Here is a 20,110-nt window from a genome sequence, read left to right as displayed (position 1 = left end):
CAAGTATTCCCCTTCATTCTTCTACTTTTCCTTTGTTCACGGAGACTTCAAATCCTACGATTTCCCCTTCGTTGGTCGTCGATAAGTTGCTCGTTATTGACAGCTCTGTTCGGGAAAGCACACAAATGGACAGAACAAGTGTATGGGAAAATGGAAACGCTTAGAGTTTTCATGAATTTTAACCATTTACCAACCAGGGGATTCTAATGTATAGCATATTAAACAAATATTCGTTTGGTATGTAAATCGCCAAAATCTGTTCGCGGCAAAAATAGTTATTAACGTTAATTTTATTTCATAAAACGTGATCTGTTTTCTGATTTGGCACCCTTAATGAAAGACGTAGTTCTACGTCAAAAAAGAAATTCGAGAAACTAATCTATATTTAGTGAATAATTCAAGCTTGCCTACTGCGAAATACGATAGGGTATTTACGTATTAACGCCACCGGAGCCGGGATACAATAGATAGCAATTTTATTTTGCGCACGGGCACTCAGTTATAATTTGTTTAGTTGTTTGCAGTGTTTTCTCCAGACTTCCTGTGAGCGCGCTTCAGTTTCGAGAGACGTGTATCGATTTTCTGTTCCTCACAATCTTTCCATGTGCAAGTGTTGAGAGCGGGCTTTAGCACGCGAGCCTGGATTCGGCTTCTTCTTTTCTCTTTCGTCTTTCGTTTTCGTCTCTATCGCTCAAGAATACCTCGTTGCACCTCAGCATAAGCGATGCACATGTGTTGTATGCATGTAAGACAAGCTCGCGCATTAGTGCTCGCGAGACTTTCTCGTGTACCTGCCTCAAAGTCACATTTGGTGCTGTCGGGGGATGTTGTGCTTCTGGTGGTCTACGCCACATGAGACTTACAGCTAGTATGTTGTCCGCTACAGTTAAAATTAGATTATTTAAATCTCTCTTACTTCCTCACTTCACTTACGGCTTGGAACTAACATCGAATGTCTCCAGTCTTCAGAAAACAAACGCAGCGCTACGCTTGAGTTTAATTTTCAACAGCGCGCGCTCAAAGAACACTCGTATTCTCTCTTGGTGCGAAGCGCACAAAATTCATAAGCACGACAGCGCAAAATGTACCCGGCGCAGAACTCAGATACTAAACATTTCTTCTCACTTGTGTAAGGTAAGGTAAGGTATTGTATTATAGAGACTTTAAACTTTTGCAGTTCATTCGTCTCTAGCCTTGAGAAAGGCCTTTTGAAAACTCTACTCTACTCCAGCGCTACCACCTCCATCCTCTTGCCTTGAGAAAGGCACTCGATCTTTCGCCGTCCAGCTCGTCCAGCAACGATGTTGTTCAGTCGGTGTCCACGCAAGATGATGATCACTTGTGTGATGCGCGTCTCATTCTATATACATACACACACATACACATAAAATTCTAGCGCCAGCTTTGTCTTCGTTCGTTCTAAGGTCTCAGGTTCTAAGCAAAGCATAGAAACAACAACGCGCCCCCATTTGAACCGTATACGCTTGTGTGAAGAAAAATATTTCAACAGAGACAGCAATCCAGATTCAAGCGCGCATCACGGCGCGGCGTTTCAGCGTAAAACTCTGAAATTGCTTAACACATTGAAATTGAAATCATTCGTTCACGCGGATGGTTCAATCGAGAGTCTATAGATTGGCTAGAAGGAAGAAATTAGAAATTTGAAAGAAAATAGTTATATATCAATTCTAACCCAAAATTTAAGATGTGGTTGTATTGAATCCGATTGCAGAATTTTAAAAGGAGAAGACATATACTCTGCAAGTATATGTCAATGAATAAATGAAATGAAAATTTTAATCTTCGTAATATGGCACGTAGAACAATTAGTGATGAATAACTGTTTTACATAAATATCGCAGCTAAAGTCATCCAATCAATTCATTCATTCGTTGCACACAGCTCACAATGATTGTGTGAGATACGATGCTGAATAGGGCAAACCACATTGTCTCTTCTACGTGCTGTGCGAGATCTCAGAAGACCTGACCAAATGTCACTTTGAGGCAGTTACACGAGAAAGCCTCGCGAGCACTAATGCACAAGCATCTCTTCGTGTACACAACAGATGTGCATCGACAAGGCATTCCTGAACGCATCACTAAATTTTTCGTAAGAGGAGAGAAAGGGCCAATCCCGAGCTCGCGTTCTAAAGCCCGGCATCGTCGCGTGCACATGGAAGAGTTGTGAGCAAGGATGGAAAACAAGGGAGCATAATGTGATTTACGATTAATCGCAAACTGCACAGATCGCAATCTGTGCAAACTGCGACTAACTATTAATCCTCACCCAGCATAACCAAATGATTTTCTCTTGGTAACTCTGAGTTGACCAAAGCATTGCTAGACTAAAACTATTTCGAATAATTGAGTGACTCTCCGTCCTCGTTTTGTTTACAACTCCTAACAAGAATATGCTCCATGGGAATGAGTGTCTCTATGACGTACGCTTTACGATTCTCGCTCTCTCGTCCGGGCGTTCAATTTTCCTTTCCGAGTGCGTTTACTTTGATGAAACTGGGTAAAATAAAAAAATGCGCTACAGCAGATAGGACGACTTTAATGTTTAATGTTTCACAGAGGATTTCTCAGATGGTGTTTAAATTAATCTACAAGAGACTAGCAACAATAATCCCCCTCAAATCACTAATTTTATTTTTATTTAGTTAGCGTAAATGCGTTATTGGCCAAGGCTATTACGACATCGAACACGTGGTCTTGCGAGATATATTTTTCCGCCAGCCCAAATACAGACCTCTTTTTTCGGGCCTGAGTAAACTGGTGGCTAGAAAAGACCTTGATTACCTTGAATTAATCAAAAAAACATAAATTAGCACAAATATGTCAACATGTGTTTTTTTTTGTGTAAGCACGTAAATATTTGCTCATAAAAATTTTGGATAACAAATGGATAATGATTCTCTGCTATCACAAAGCTGAGAAATTTTTTGACGTTTTGTTTTACTATTGATTCATTCAAAAAAAAAGGTTTATTTTTAAATGGTTTCCTATTCTGAGACTGGCTCACCATATTGCACTGCTACTAAAACCGTAGGCTAACTTCAAGGATATATTTTATTCATTTTCGGCGAATAATCAATAGAGTGCCGTGTTATGAAACATCAGAATAATAGCAAAAACAATATTACGATCATAAGGTGTTGGACAGGTTATTCCAGACGACATTGCAATATATTCCATCTGATCATCTTTAGAAAGGTTAATGACCTTCAAAGGATAAATTTATCTTGGGCACATTGAATTGATGTTCATGACTTCCAGTCGGGTGTTTATCAGCTCTGATAATAATTGTGTGGTCCTCACAAAGCATATATTCCAATGCCGTCAGTTCACTGAAATTCTTCGCATACCGTTTGATGATAAGGTAGGATGTTGATAATCATTTGCTGCGATACCTATTGTTCCAACAGTATTCATTCGACAAAATGAAGACTGAATACCTGAAATTAACCAGATTTAACCATGCAAATCTGCGGTCAAAGCAGTATGTACCCTTGAGAGATGCAACAAGTTTGAAGGGATATAAAAAAACATTAGTCGTGCGATAAATCTACTGCCAGATATGTCGGAAGTCCACGATATATGAATAAAATACGTCCATACTAATTCATTACATTTATTCGCAACGAAGAACGTAACCACACAGATTTGAATTAATCAAATATGTGATCCGTTTTATCTACAAAATAAAAAAGGGTTTGAAATTCAATCGAATTCGAAAGGTGTTTCGTGAAGTCACTAATTGAATTACTATTGGAAAAATTATTTGGAGAGAACTGTGAATGTTCAGAATTATTGGTATCTAAAAAACGATTTTGGGCGGGATGAGATTCGCCCAAATCTGCTGGTAATAAAATTAATCAATTGCATCCATTACCCGTCTGCTGTTTATTGGGCGGGAGACGACAGCAAAATAAAATCGACACGAGACTGAGTCAGCCACTCACTGCGGACAATGCAATAGAGAATTAAAAATCCCTCGACGAGTGTCGTAAGATTTCAGTTGATCGTCTCTTATTACACTTTCCGATCAAGAACTCATCATCCACTCTATGGAATGGGATTAACCGTGTGTGGCTTGCACTCACGATAAAACTTGAGTAGTAGAAGTAATGCTTCTAGAGTGCAAGCAGTGGGGATTCCGCTTTCATATTGCTTTTTTGAGATCTTGGTAGCTCACCGTTCCAAGTATTCTCTCTGTGTACATATGAAGAATAAAAGAGCATCGCCTGCTAGGGGTGATTTAAAAATATCCGACTAGAGGGATATACTTATTCATTGATCGTTGAATGTGATTTTTTACCATCCCTGGTTGTGAGGAAGAAAAAAATGATACTCGTCTTTTTAGGCGCGCACAGGAAGTCTCCTCGCTCGGCTGCCTTCTGGCTCGCTCATTAGTTGCAGACAGCTCCCAATGACTTTGTGAGATGCGAGACTGGATAATGCAAAGCACACTGTCTCTTTTGCGTGGTGTGCGAGATCTCGGAAAGTCTAGTTTTGTCATTCATCCGATTTTGATGAAATAGGTTTTTCCAGATTCTCTTCTAAATGTTTTATATAATTTTGAAAAATAAAATTTTGGTGACGAAAACTCATCTCGATTTTTGGGGCAAAAACGCATTTTTTTTACAAAAACTGTCGCTATTTCGTTAAAAATCAATATTTTGAAGAAAAAAAAATCCTACGTACGATGACAGGAAATATATCCAAGATTACGTAAAAAAATCATTGGTTCAAATCGGTCCACTAGAAAAACTTGTAGAACTCCCACCAGTTTACAAGGTTTTGGCTGCAAGGGTTCAACAAACCGGTTGCGGCAATTCAGGGGTCAGTTAAACTGACACCACTATATTTTTTGTTTGTTAAATGATATATACCCAATCAAACTATGATATCAGATTGATCATAGTAATTTATTTTCTCGTTGAAACAACATACTTTTTATGATGTTCATATTGTACTACCCCCTTAAATCTATGGTTATTAAAATAGAAACCCGATTACTCGTGGTCGGCTCGAGTTTAGAAGGGTGACATATTTTTTTCAGGAAAGGATGGGATATAAGTATTGTAACAATGTTGATGATCATAATCAGTTCCTAAATCAATTCGTTTATCTATTGTGTATTTACATTTCAACTTATTCTACTGTTTATAGCAATGCGACAAATTACTCGCAGAAGAAGGAAAAGAGGGTATAAGGATATAGGGACAATCACGCACGAGATCGATAGCATTAAAGAAAACATATATTTGGGACATGTAATCAGGATCGTTTTGGTCTAACCGAGCCAAAACATCTCTCACCGGCACATTGGGTTGCCTTCCTCGGGCCAGAAGGTAGTTTTCTAAATTCGATCTGGTGACAAGATACATCTCGCATGGCCAAACAACGTGCTCGATGTCGTGATAATCATGGGCACAAACGACGGTTTGCGGATAACCTTAGAGATAATTGAGTGGAGCTACCGACCCAATTCATTTGCGCTGCCAGTTAGCGATGGTTTTTTACGGACTAAAGAATAAAATTCATAGAAGGCGATTTGACGTTGATAAATATCGCCTTGAATCGCCCCACCATTGCTAATGAATCAGTCCCCTCAATACCCGGAATTGAGCAATGTGAAGGGACCCAGACAAAGGTGATGGCATAACAGCCTCTTCTCGAAGAATTACGGCGAGTAGGTACTTGTCCGGACTCACTGAACCAATAGCCTCAACAGAGCTAAGACTATCCATTACAATGTAATTGACGAATTTACGCGAAGCTGAATCAGCTCATGCGACACCTACATAAGAGCTCAGAAACACAAAATTGATGATGTTCATTCTACGCACTTGAAAGCAAGATTCGGTCGTGATTATTCATTTTATTTCTTTTTAGATTCATTTCAATCATTAAATGTCATCAGTATATGGTAAGAAAGTTAGAGGTTTCTATATTTACGATGGTTTCATAGTTTGGTTTCAAATGTCATAGGTAATCTTCGAAAATTTTAAGCTTGATAATGCAAATAGGTCATGAATACTGTGAATAATGGCGATGAAATCGATATCATATTAAGTTGGCTGATATCATTGATTATGTAGAAGCCGATACGAGAAGGATTTGCAGTATTTTTAGCGCAACACACGCTACTCATCGTTTACCTAGTCGAAAAAAAATTAAACTTACAACACTTATACCAAGCCATTCCATAATATACATACCACATTGCAAAATGATGATTTTACAATGATGTATGATGTATGATGTATGATGAAGGCAAATTCGGATTTTTCTAACAAAATTAAACGAATTTTATACCATAAAAATCAAACATCATCATTTTACTCGCTGCGCCATCTGGTTGTAAGTCTAACGTAAATTCGTCAATAGTGTTCAACAGGTTGTGAGGCGACGCTGTCCAGTGTTTCGCCGCCAATTCAGCAATATACACTGAGCAAGGCAACTGAAAACTGTGAGAGATGCTAAAGAACTCGTTGAACACTCCTAGTCCTGTGGACTCGTTTATAGAGGACCGCGTTAAAGTACATATTATCACAATTGATACGCTCATACTTTGTTTCGAAGATCATTGGAACGATCCCCGATCGATGATAATCTGAATTCCATGGATATTCTCCTTCATGGATAGATCAAAATGTACAGAGGAATTGATGTAGTCAGGAATACAAACACGGTTGAGAATAAACAAAAGAAGGATCAACCTACATGGAGATGAGCTCATGAATCCAAAGTGAAAATTTAATTCGATCAGCTGCTCAAAACTTCCGATCACTAATGGGTTCATAATCTTGCACCGGATGAGGAACCGAAGAGATAACAAATTGAGTGGAGAACTCAACTTCTAGACAAATGGCCCAAGTTGGAAAAATGTTCAATGTATTTTTAAGGGTCCTTGTATGTCGGAAGTTGTTGATTACCAGATGCAGATCGATAAGTTCCTGCTCTACATGATTCAGGTATCTTCGGAATACCTGTCGCATAAAATCCATGTCCTCGATATCGATTTTCAGTGTGCGTCCCAGCAACAATTTTTTTTGTTCCATTTTCTCTTCCCTTAATTCTTTATATTTGCAATTGTTTCTCAATCTTCCGACTTTTTTGCAGACTTATCGCAACTTCTCAACTAGGCGAACATAGCCAGAATACTCATCTGTCCCCGGGCTTCTGAATGCCAAAGGGGAACTAGGTTCTAGGAACTAGGAACAATTTTTGGGATCTCCCTTAGCCGCCACAGTTACTTGAGTTCCACGGCCAATAACCAATTGTCTAAAACGGTCATTTTCCAGGACAGGTGCAGGCAGGTACCGGTAGTTTGGTACGTTGTTGCCAGTTGTCGATGGATAATGCGGGCCATTTGTTTTGGCGCTCGGTGTAGGCTGCCTACTGAAGAGAGTTCACCACGCGTTAGCCACAGATTAGATACGGCCAAGCTGCAATTTTCTCCTCCACTGTCTGCAGATTGCAGTTGAGTTGGTAATCTGATTGCGCCAAGTGCAGAGCGCTGTATCCTGTCAGCGGCGCAGACAGTCCGGTGTAGCGCGTTTTGGTTGGCACATTCTGCGAAGTACTCGCACAGTTGTCGTACCTGGGCAACACACAGTGCAGATATGTCGATGATTCCAAGTCCCCCTTCTTTACGTGGTAGTGATACTCTCTCCACTTGACACTTGACCGATCGGGAATTGAATTCAATGCCTATATCAGCATTAGCCATGAATTTACACGGGACTAATACCTATGTCAGTACCAGCCTCGAATTTACAAAGGAAATCGCGCTTCACTGGATACCCGACAACGGTCTGTTAATCGTTTTCGAGACCAGACCGCTGAGCAAACCTAAGCCTATCTCTAGCCGATCTCGTCAATCTGAATCTGAATCTGCGTCTCTTCGACTTTGTTTTTTACCTTCCACTTTTCTCGTATTAATTTTGGCAGTTGTTACCCGAATAGAACTCCCGAGACTCACCAATTCACCAATGTAGTCTCAACGATATGTGCAAGCGATTTTACTTAAAAGAAAAAGGAAATTTTCACAAAAAAATGATTTTATTGGGAGTACAAATAAGTTACCAGCGTTTTTTTTAAATTTCAACGTTTCATTCGAAAAGAAGAGGAGTCACATATTATTCAAAGTACTGTCGCATACGGATTCCACGCTGAAAGAAGAACTGGCCTTTTGAGGCAATCCAGTCATCGACCTATTTTTTGGTATCATCAAAGGAGAACAATCGCTGCTCAGCCAGATCATGTGTCATCGACCGGAACAAATGGTAATCGGAGGGAGCGATGTCTGGTGAATACGGCGCGTGGGGTAAGATTTCCCATTTGATGTTCTCCAGGTAGTTTTTGACAACAATTGCAACATGGGGCCAAGTGTCATGTTGCCGAATCACCTTATCGAGTATGTCTTTCAGGGCTCGGCTCAAACGCATCATTTTTGTCGGTAACGTTCTTCTGTGATGGTTTCATTTGGTCTGAGTAGCTCATAATAAATGACTCCGAGCTGATCCCACCAGATACACAGAATAAGCTTGGAACTGTGAATATTTTCGGTGTTGCGGTTGATGTTGATGGCTGGCCAGGCTTAACCTAAGCTTTTTACGCTTACGCTTACGTATCCACTTTTCGTCACCAATCACGATTCGGTGCAGGAAATCTTTTCTTTTCTTTTCTGTCACTGAAGCAGTTGTTCGCAGGTGAAAAAGCGCCTCTCAATGTCTCTCGGCTTCAATCCATATGGGACCCAATTGACTTGTATTTGTATCATTTCGAGTTGCTTTAAACGAAGTGAAATTGCTTGTTGTGTAACTACCAACATTTCTGCAAGTTCTTCTTGTGTCTGGCATGGATCTTCGTTGAGTAACTTCCCCAATTCCTCATCCTCGAATATTTTGGTGCACCGGGGCGCTCCTCATCTTCGAGACCAAAATTACCAATTTTGAATCGGCGAAAACAAGCTCTGCATATTGGTTCCGACAGAGCATGCTTGCCGTAACTTTCCACAAGAATCCGATGTGTCTCAGCTGCCGTCTTCTTTTGCTTGCAGTGATGCAAAAGAATTCTCCGCAAAAACGTCTTTATTGGAACGAAATTTTCCATTTTTGGAGTGATGGGAAAAATGTTATTTTGACTTTGAGAATTCAATACGCACTAATACTTGAAGCCCCAACCCTTATCTTGAGCTTGAGCTTGAGCTTGGGTAGACTGCACAATTCGTAGTTGCTCTCCGTGATTGACCTGAAACAACCAAATTGCACAAAGAACACTCAGAATGACGCTTGGGACTAGCAAATCATTCTCGTTGTGCAATTTCTGATGATTCGAGCTTTAAACGGTCAATAACGACGCCGGCCACGTCCTTACAGTCACCAGGGGGAAGGAAGGAATGTTAGTATGATATTCGCCGCCCAGAAGGCCAGAAGGGTCGCCTCTATAGCGTGGTTCCCTAGCGAATATCATGGAAGGGATTGTTGTTAGTGGGGGAGGTAAGAATCAGGATTCACTGAGGTAAGTGATGTGAACGGAACTATCGACCACTCGACGAAAAGAAAACTTGGAAATCAAACGCATTTCGTATCGACATAATATATGAAAGGGGGACCTGAAAAGGTCTCCTCTGCAATAGGATCGTAGCTCCGGTAAGTGATTTGATTCTCTATGCGCAGAAACAACTACTTGACGAAACGCAAACTCGAAAATCAAATATAATTCGTAGCTGCTGAAGATATTGAAGGGTGACCAGAAAAGGTCTCCTCTGTTCGACGAAACGAACACTCAGAACTCAAATGAATTTCGCAGCGGCTGAATATCCTAAAGGATGGCCTGAAACGGTCTCCTCTGCAATAGAACCGGAACTCCAGTTAGTGATTCGGTTTTGTAAGCGCGGAAACAACTACTCGGCGAAACGAAAACTCGAAAATCAAATGCGTTTCGTAGAGAATAAAGATGTTATAGGGTGGCCTGAAAAGGTCTCCTCTGCGATATATTGGACTGATAATGTTCTTTGTGCCTAGTCGCACGTAATTCATCTTCATTGCATCACACGGAGGTAACCTTTGGGCAATCTTAGAAGGCAACCGAGAAAGCTCCTTCCATATATATCGAATTGGCAAAGTATTTTAAATGCTAATCTATAAAGGCAACCAAGAAAACTCTTCTAAAATAGATTGGATCGGCGATATACTTTTTTGTTAATCGCGCTCTATAAGGTAGGGATATAGAAGAAAGTACACAAAAAGAGCTTTCCACAGTAATAAGGACCCAACCACACAAACAGAGCAACGTAAACGCGCACAAAACCGCTAGAATCACACGTCCCTGTATAAAAACTTTTGTGCGATGATGTTTTATTTGCAAATACGCAAATAGCGACGAGCCGACAAGACTACAAGTGGTGTCACCAACACACATAGGCAGATACTGGACGTTGTTTGATGTTACTACACAGCCAAGTTTATCACGATGCAAATACGCACACACTAGTACCACACATGCCAAACAGACGTCCGACATGGCACGCATACACTGTTGTCGCTTGAAGTGAGAAAGAAAAGGATGGAAAACTTCTTGGCAGTAAACTTTACACTACTGCCACAGAAATTCTATATGTGAGAATTCACTTGTACAGCACTTGTGTCGTTCTTGAAAGTGCGCTGATCAACGAATCACCTTTCCGCATGGACGGATTTGCACACTTTTTTGGGACACTTTCACCATGAGAACCGATCTGAGCTCTTTCCCATTCTTTCATAATCGTGATATCTTCACTTAGAACACGATTTGATATTGACACTGCGAAGACTAAATTTCAATGCATATACAAAAACACACACACGGCAATTACGCAGAAAAATGAGAAACATGTTGTAACACGAAACCAAACGAGAAACTAAAGGGTGTGTCACATCAAATTGCATCACGGAAAAAACGCTGTAGAAATTCGCCCAGTAGACCGATCCTTTTGAAAATTTTAGACAGTAAAATAAAAACTATTAAACAACTTTTGGCATTTTCCATTTTTTATACTTCGAGCCCAAGCCCGTATGCTCGTACCTTCCTCTTTACCCCGTCCATAAGGTTCTGTACAACGTCAGGTTGTAGTTTTTTTGAACAGAAATCCATTTTCTCTTGAAGTCCGCCTCCGATTTGACAACTTTTGGGTTCTTCCGGAGGGCCTGCTTCATAATCGCCCAATATTTCTCTATTGGGCGAAGCTCCGGCGCGTTGGGCGGGTTCATTTCCATTGGCACGAAGGTGACTCCGTTGGCTTCGTATCACTCCAACACGTCCTTTGAATAGTGGCACGAAGCGAGATCCGGCCAGAAGATGGTCGGGCCCTCGTACTGCTTTAATAGTGGTAGAAAGCGCTTCTGTAGGCACTCCTTAAGGTAAACCTGCCCGTTAACCGTGCCGGTCATCACGAAGGGGGCGCTCCGCTTTCCGCAAGAGCAGATCGCTTGCCACACCATGTACTTTTTGGCAAACATGGATAGTTTCTGTATGCGAATTTCCTCCGGAACGCTGAATTTGTCCTCTGCGGAGAAGAACAACAGGCCCGGCAGCTGACGAAAGTCCGCTTTGACGTAGGTTTCGTCGTCCATTACCAGGCAATGCGGCTTCGTCAGTATTTCGGTGTACAGCTTCCGGGCTCGCGTCTTCCCCACCATGTTTTGCCTTTCGTCGCGGTTAGGAGCCTTCTGAACCTTGTATGTACACAGGCCCTCCCGCTGCTTGGTCCGCTGGACGAATGAACTTGAAAAATTCAGTTTATTGGCGACATCCCGGACCGAACTCTTCACCTTCCGGTCGATGGTTAGGTTCTCGAAGTATCGTTTTAGTACTCTGCTGACCGTGGATTGGACGATTCCCAGCATCTTACCGATGTCCCGATGTGACAACTCCGGATTCTCGAAATGAGTGCACAGGATTAATTCACGACGCTCTTTTTCGTTCGACGACATTTTTCCAAATTTACGAAAAATTGACAGTGAAGCATGGCCAACGTGATCTATACACTCTTATCTGATTTTAAAGCAAAAGCTGAAGATATAATTCCTAAAAATTAAATTTCTACAGCGTTTTTTCCGTGATGCAATTTGATGTGACACACCCTTTAATACTCTCCGCCGCACACTGCACTGCACTTTTGCACGGCATTTTCCGCAAATATCCAGGAAATCTGAACAAATTCAACAGGATTTCAATGTAGCGATGAAAAAAGCGCACTTTTATATAACACTAGTGCATCTTTTATTGAAACGCCTAAAATTTTCATCGAAACAACAGCGACACTCAAAGGAAAAACACGGAGCGCGAACGAGCACGTCCAATCGGCACCGTCGCTCAACCCGAACTCTTGAAGCCCCAACCCTTATCTTTATAATAAAGTTATGTTCAGTGTTGTCCGACCCTAACAAGATAAATATTTAATTTTCTCTTGTCTCAATTTAGGACGCGCGTGCGTATGCTCGATTAAGGGCCCATGAAATTTCTATGCGCATATAGATTATAGTTTCTATTACCATTCCTTTCAGGTCCGAAGGCATCAACATCGTGGAATTCGACAAATACGTTCTGAAAAAAGACGTTGAGCAAACCATCACAGGAAAATGGATATTTCATGATGTAGAAGTTTACGGTAACTATTTATCCGTTTCTACACCAGTGAACGATCTAACTACGCCATATTTCACAAGGTAATCTAAACGTAACCACCCTGAACGGTCTGGACGTTAGACGTGACTTCCTAAGAAGCGATGCAACCGAAGCAACATTTACGGGAGCCAAACGAATCGATAATCTGCGGGTGCGCCGACTCAACTGTCCGGATCCCTGCATCATCCAGGGCGTCGACTTCGGCGAGTGGTTCGCCAATGCTGTCCGACTGGATCGTCATCATACAATCGAAGGCGTGACCTACCTGGAGTCGGCCACCGTTTTGGGTGACATCGAATCGCTGGGACCAGTCAATAACATCACTTTCAACGAACAGCATTTGCTACTCAAATCGATTCCGCAAACTATCGATGGCGATCTATATTTGCGAACGAAATTTCCAGAAAGGAATCTAATCTATCCATCGTCGATCGAGAATCTTGAGGTGGAGACCATCAATGGGAAGGACTTCAACCAGTTTGTGGAAAACTTAGCCCGTAGAGATCAGGCTACGCTTATAATCGATACTCCAGTAACTTTAACACAGCCTCTGGATGCAGAAAACATAGACAGTGGAGATAATACCATATTTGGAGTAAATTTCACTCAACTTTTGAAAGAAGTTGAGTACGATGACCAGTTGGAAGAGTATCAATCCAAATTACGCAGCTTACACACCGTGGGAGAGTCAGTGGTGGAAAATCTTAATGGTGTGTGTTTGTGCTGAATTAGTATATCACTTTTTAATTCTATTATGATTTTCAGTTAAAACACCATTTCTGGGTCAGTATCAATCGATAAAGAAGTTAACCGGGCACTTCCGAAGGGTGAGTGTCATTACGTTACCGCTTTCGCCGGTGGCCATCGAGCTGCTCGTCGTACATGTGGACGATGGAACTCGTACGGCTGTGGAGTTTTATCGATGGAGCAAAAAGGAACAACGGTTCCGTATTGCAAAAGGTGAGTCAAGTAGTAACACATATATTGGGCCCTATTATCTAAATCGAGTCGAGAAGTCGATACAATCACTATCATTAGTGCCCATGTTTGTCTAGGTGACGTAAGCGACAAAATGAACAAAAAGACCCATTCCAGCGTGACGTGACGATTTGACTCACTAAAAACAGATTTTTACTCGTTTTCATGTATAAATCACACGATTTCCAAATGGTAAACGATTTTAAAGTGAAATTCAAAAAATTTCCTACAAGAATCTTCAGTTGGAGAATATTTTGCAGTTGAATTCGTTTGTTGCCAGCCCAATACTTTTGTGACGTGACAACACCTGTCTTTTTGCGGGTTACGACTTTTGAACATTAATGTTGTATTTTCAGTTCCGTTTCAAAACATACAAATACACTTTGTTCTATGATTTGTCAATGAAAGATAAACGTAGATTACTGTATACTCAGTTTTTCAAAAAACTTGCAAGAACATGAATTTGGCGGCATGCATTTTGTGACGTGACAACGCGCTCTGTACTAATAAACAGTTTCCACGAAGCGTTGTCACGTCACACTACCAATAAATTGTATTAAATAAGAATTTCACCGTATTGTAGCGAGCGATGTACTATTTTTTATGTTTTTTTCATTACTCTGAATACTCTTTACTTTCGTCTGAGATCTGCCCTTCCCCTTCCAAAAGCCCATTCTATAGGGGAAGGTGGTCCTAACGCAACCGGTGGTCCTGAACCTACCCTTCTTTGTATCTCATGAACGGCGCTTCCTACTGAATTTTCAATAGTGTCAAATTAAAGGTGCCATAACGCTGACAATTTGATAATATGGTGACTTTTTCTGGCTCTCTTCATTCTAGCGTTTTTATGCCATTTTACGTTTTCATTCCTTTAAGAACACAGAGAAGAAATATATTCGACCTGTGTGCAAAATAAGTTCTATGTTCTTTTAGATTGTGAAACATTGCGAAACAAGTCAATTTTAATTGTTTATGGTAAGTTCATCAACATAAGCTATACAAATTGAATCTACCTGTTACCTGTAATACACGGTATGCCGTTATTTGGGAAAAGTCGGGGTGGTCGTAAACCGACTTCCAGTTTTTATATCGTGATTGTTTAACACGTTTACACGTTACTTGCCATCAATGGCTAGCACAATCCTGGTTCACCGAGTGGCGCTCACTACAGGGTGGACGCATTTGATTTTGCTATCAGAAACTTTTGATAAGTTCTTTGTATGCATCCGCGCAAATGCAAGGGCGTTTATGTTTGCGTGTTGAAGACGACTTTGACTTTGACGTTGACTTTAATCGTTGATCGTTGATGTTTGCGTGTGCATTTGTATGTGCACTTTCTTTGTATAATTCCACACACGTCGCTCTAAGGCTAAGTTCTTTACACTCAAACAATATCTCCCTCTTACTTTAATATTATCTCTCACTATCAAACATTATCCTTGTTTTATTCCTTTTCGCGCACCCATGAATATATTCTCACATTACCATTCACGATCATACTGTGGGATTTCACGCCATTCCCGGTTTTTCGTATCCATTTTTAACAAACCGGAAGTCAGCATCCTCGATTCCAAAATGGCATCGGAATACGATATTCGACTTCCGCTTGCAAGCCCATATCGTATGGGTTTTCCATATTTTTTTTAGCATTTTTATTTTTTACTAGCTAACCCGGCAAACTTCGTCCCGCCCATTTACTTGATTAATTCTCGAGTAATGCAGAAATTTTTGTTTTATTTGTATGGCAGCCACCCCTAAGAGAGGGGGGAGGGGTATCTAACCACCATAGAAACATTCATTGCACCCTAAAGTTTCCATATGCCTAATTTGGTTTAATTTGCTTGATTAATTCCCGGGTAATGCAAAAATTTGTGTTTCATTTGTACGGCAGCCCCCTCTAAGAGAGGGGGAAGGAGTATCTTAACACCATAGAAACATTTATTGCATCCTAAAACCTCCACATGCCAAATTTGGTTTCATTTGCTTGATTAATGAAATGAAATCGAGTAATGCAGAAATTTGTGTTTCATTTGTATGGCAGCCCCCATTTGAGTGGGGGAAGGATTGTCTAACCATCATAGAAAAATTTATTGCACCCTAAAACTTTCACATGCCAACTTTGGTTTCGTTTGATTGATTAATTTCCGAGTAATGCAAAAAATTGTGTTTCATTTGTATGGCAGCCCCCTCTAAGAGAGGGGGAAGGAGTATCTTATCACCATAGAAACATTTATTGCATCCTAAACCTCCACATGCCAAATTTGGTTTCATTTGCTTGATTAATTCTCGAGTAATGCAGAAATTTGTGTTTCATTTGTATGGCAGCCCCCCCTTTGAGTGGGGAAAGGACTGTCTAACCATCATAGAAACATTTATTGCACCCTAAAACTTTCACATGTCATCTTTGGTTTCGTTTGATTGATTAATTTCCGAGTAATGCAAAAAATTGTGTTTCATTTGTATGGCAGCCCCCTCTAAGAGAGGGGGAAGGAGTATCTTATCACCATAGAAACATTTATTGCATCCTAAACCTCCACATGCCAAATTTGGTTTCATTTGCTTGATTAATTCTCGAGTAATGCAGAAATTTGTGTTTCATTTGTATGGCAGCCCCCCCTTAGAGGGGGGAGGGGTCTTAAAATATCACGAAAACCCTCCCCGGCCCCAAAAACCCCTACATACCAATTTTCATGTCGATCGGTTCAGTAGTTTCCGAGTCTATAAGAATCAGACAGACAGACAGACATCACTCCATTTTTATATATATATAGATTTTTTTTTTACTTCGTCTTCAGCATTATAGCACAGACTGAAAACTCTTATAATATTTGCTTATACTACCATCAACAAACCGGAAGTTGAGATAAGATTATATCTTATATTGTGGAATCTACGTTCATGTATTGTTGATAAAACATAGGAGAAAGATCATTTGTATGTTTCGAAACGGAACTGTAATTAATTAAATTAAATTAATCATTAGTCCGAAATAGCAAAAAATCAGGTGTTGCACGTCACAAAAGTATTTGACTGGCAACAAGCCAATCTAACTATAAAATATTCTCCAACAAATGATTCTTGTTGGAAATTTTCTTAATTTTACTATAACATCGTTTAATTTTGTGTGCTTTATTGATGAAAACGCAAAAAAGTATTTGTAGTGAATCATAATGTTGTTGCATCACACTGGATTGGATCGTATACTTTTCATGACGTGACAACAACTTCTGGAGACAGTTGATACTCCTCTATTTGTGGACCGATCTCAACCAAATTTGGTGGGTAGTTGACCTTCATTGTTTGCTTAGAGAAACTCAAGTATAAAAATGTTTGAAACTATGTTCATCTGATAAACTAAAAAAATGCTCTTCTTTTGTGACGTGACAACGCATCAAAATACCTGTTTTTGAAATGCTTGTTTCTCATAAATTACATAATGAAACGTAGGTCTACTCACGGCTCTTCAAACAAGCATTTAACCCTTTCAGGACCATAAGGTTACGGTACCTTATTAAATCAATTTAGCTATATGTTATGAATCAATAGGCACCCTAAAAACATAATTTATACTAAAAATTCAAAAAACTTTTACCTTTTTTTTTGTTAAATTTATGGCACAAATATGTCCCTATGGTCGCTATTATGTATTGCCAGTAAAAATAATAAAAAGGTACATTCCGAAATATTAAAATAAAAAAATAATTTACAATGGTTACGTGAATATTTAATTAATCCATGATTTTTGCTTGGGACATCGGCGTCCCCGTGGTCGTGAAAGGGTTAATCACCCATTCAATGGTATATAGACATTGAAGTTTGGTTAAGCATGTGAGATATTTCAAGAAACATGAAAATAGTGAAAACCTAAAATATTTTAAATATAATTATGTAGTTTTTTAAACTCGCCTCTCTCAAAGGTTGGTGAATAAAAATGAAATTTGTTACTAAAAATTTATGATAAAAACTAAGGTTTGTTTAAATAACGTTTTCAATTTTCTCCTAAAACTAGATTTGAAATTTGGTTCTCTGGTGCATAACCTCATGGAATGGGTCCAAATCGACTTTTTCGCCGTTATGCATTCTACGCAATGTAATACGTTTGCTCAACATGCAAACATACATTTCTAGCTCGAAAGCATTTGAGCAATTTTGAAAAAACCTTTCCGAAAAATCACTGTTTGTCCGCATAACAGCTTTCATACATTGTTCGAAAATCAACAATTGCCAGTATTATGTGCTATAAGCTAAATCTACATTTGAATCACATTCTTTGTAGAGGTCAAACATACTTGTTACGCTAGTGTCTTATTACTTAGTGTTCCCTAATAGATGAATATAAGAAACCATTGAAACGCTGCTCATATAATTACTATTTTCTGTACACTGCACAGCGATGAACAAAGAGAAGCAATTGTGTTTTTTAAAGTTAAAAATTACCCAAATTTCTGCATTTGAATCTTCAAGTAGATATTAAAACAATCAGATCAATAGTAAAATTAAAATAATAGGAGTACCGGTAAATTTCTTCGTTTTTTTTCAGAAATTAATGCTTCATTCTGCAAAAATGATTACAAATTTAATATTCAAAGTATTGCCCATCGCTAGTCACAACTGTTGTCCATCTTTCTGGCAATTCACGAATCCCTTTGCGGAAATAATCGGCCGGTTTGTCGGCTAACCACGAATCGATCCAATTTTTGACTTCATCAAAATTGGAGAAGTGCTGGTCAACCAGGCCATGTTGCATCGATCGAAAAAGGTAGTAATCGGACGGAGCAATGTCTGGAGAATACGGCGGGTGGGATAGGACTTCCCATTTCAGCGTTTCCAAGTATGTTTCGACCGGTTTTGCGACATGGGGCCGAGCATGCTGCAAAATAACTTTATCGTGTCTTTGCTCGTATTGTGGCCGTTTTTCCTTCAGTGCACGGCTCAAACGTCGTAATGGTTTCATTCGGAATCCATCCCAGGTACTGTGTTTTATACCTCTTGATTATGAAATGATATTCACGATGGACATCTCTCCTTATAATAGAAAACAACACCAATCATGTGACTGTTGGATTTCGCGTTATGATCATATGATTTAGTATCACTAACGTAAATTTCTCCATATTTTCATACCAATTCGTCCAACTTTTCAGGTCCATTTATCGGTTCCGTACTTTTCGAGTTTTTAACGCGCACACAAACGAAGAGAACATTTTTATATATATATATATATATAGAGACTAGTTGACCCGGCGTACTTCGTCCCGCCCAAAATAGATTTTTTTATTTGAATACTTTAAAACATCCACGTTTTCTTACTAAGTGAACGTTAGTGAGTCCAATCACTGAACTCTTTATTGATTGATTACCCTTCGACCCTTTACAATTTTCTTTTACTGTAAATTGTATAGTACTTCTACAAAAATTCGTCCTTATAATATAAAATTATTTTCAGACACAATTCTCGTTCAAGATTCTTCAAGCATTTCGAAATAACATGTTTCTCCGTTGCATGGAATACATGTTTGATACAGTGAATATTACAAAATAAAGACAGCTCAAATCGGACAAATTTGGCCTTCCATTTTTTTTTATAGATATAAGATATGGAAATGCGTTATTTCGCCTGAAAACCCATTTCCACTTACGAACTTAGATAGCGCAAATATCAAATTGACTAACAACGCTTATTATGATATAATTTTCGAACATGTGGGAATTCAATTTTCCGAATTTTCCGACCTTCCTTCATAATTTTCCGAAAATTTTCTGGTTTTTCTCACCACTATATTGATCTACGGGAAGAAACGAATACAACAAAATACAGGAGGCTAAAATCGGACCATCCCTTTTCGGGTTTTCCGCCTACCACCAGATTTTGCCTTACATTTTTATTTATATAGATATATGATATGAATATGCGTTATTTCGCCTGAAAATCCATTTCCACTTACGAACAAAGAACAATTTCGATAGCGCAAACATCGAATGGACTAACAACGCTTATTATGATGTAATTTTCGAACATGTGGAAATTCAATTTTCCGAATTGTCCGACCTTCCTTCAAAGTTTTCCGAAAATTTTCCGATTTTTCTCTCCAATATATTGATCTACGGGAAGAGATGAATACAACAAAATAAAGAAGGATAAAATCGGACCATCCCTTCTTCGGGTTTTCCGCTTACCAACAGATTTTGCCTTACATTTTTATTTATAGATTACTAGCTAACCCGGCAAACTTCGTCCCGCCCATTTACTTGATTAATTCTCGGGTAATGCAAAAATTTGTGTTTCATTTGTACGGCAGCCCCCTCTAAGAGAGGGGGAAGGAGTATCTTAACACCATAGAAACATTTATTGCATCCTAAAACCTCCACATGCCAAATTTGGTTTCATTTGCTTGATTAATTCTCGAGTAATGCAGAAATTTGTGTTTCATTTGTATGGCAGCCCCCCC

At 39.5% G+C, this 20,110-nt stretch overlaps 1 protein-coding gene across 1 annotated transcript in view; it reads left to right on the top strand.

Moving 5' to 3' along the window:
* LOC129771448 (uncharacterized) overlaps window positions 1-20,110 on the top strand; it is a 38,858-nt gene that overhangs the window by 16,100 nt on the left and 2,648 nt on the right. The window contains exons 8-10 of the mRNA XM_055775082.1: window positions 12,563-12,666; window positions 12,725-13,393; window positions 13,449-13,643. Coding sequence (XP_055631057.1) covers window positions 12,563-12,666; window positions 12,725-13,393; window positions 13,449-13,643 — 968 coding nt within the window. The remainder of the gene's footprint in view (window positions 1-12,562; window positions 12,667-12,724; window positions 13,394-13,448; window positions 13,644-20,110) is intronic.

This window comes from Toxorhynchites rutilus, chromosome 2 (genome assembly GCF_029784135.1).
Source record: "Toxorhynchites rutilus septentrionalis strain SRP chromosome 2, ASM2978413v1, whole genome shotgun sequence".
Taxonomy (NCBI): domain Eukaryota; kingdom Metazoa; phylum Arthropoda; class Insecta; order Diptera; family Culicidae; genus Toxorhynchites; species Toxorhynchites rutilus.
Note: the sequence above shows the minus strand (reverse complement) of the source record. Positions and strands in the feature narration are given on the sequence as shown.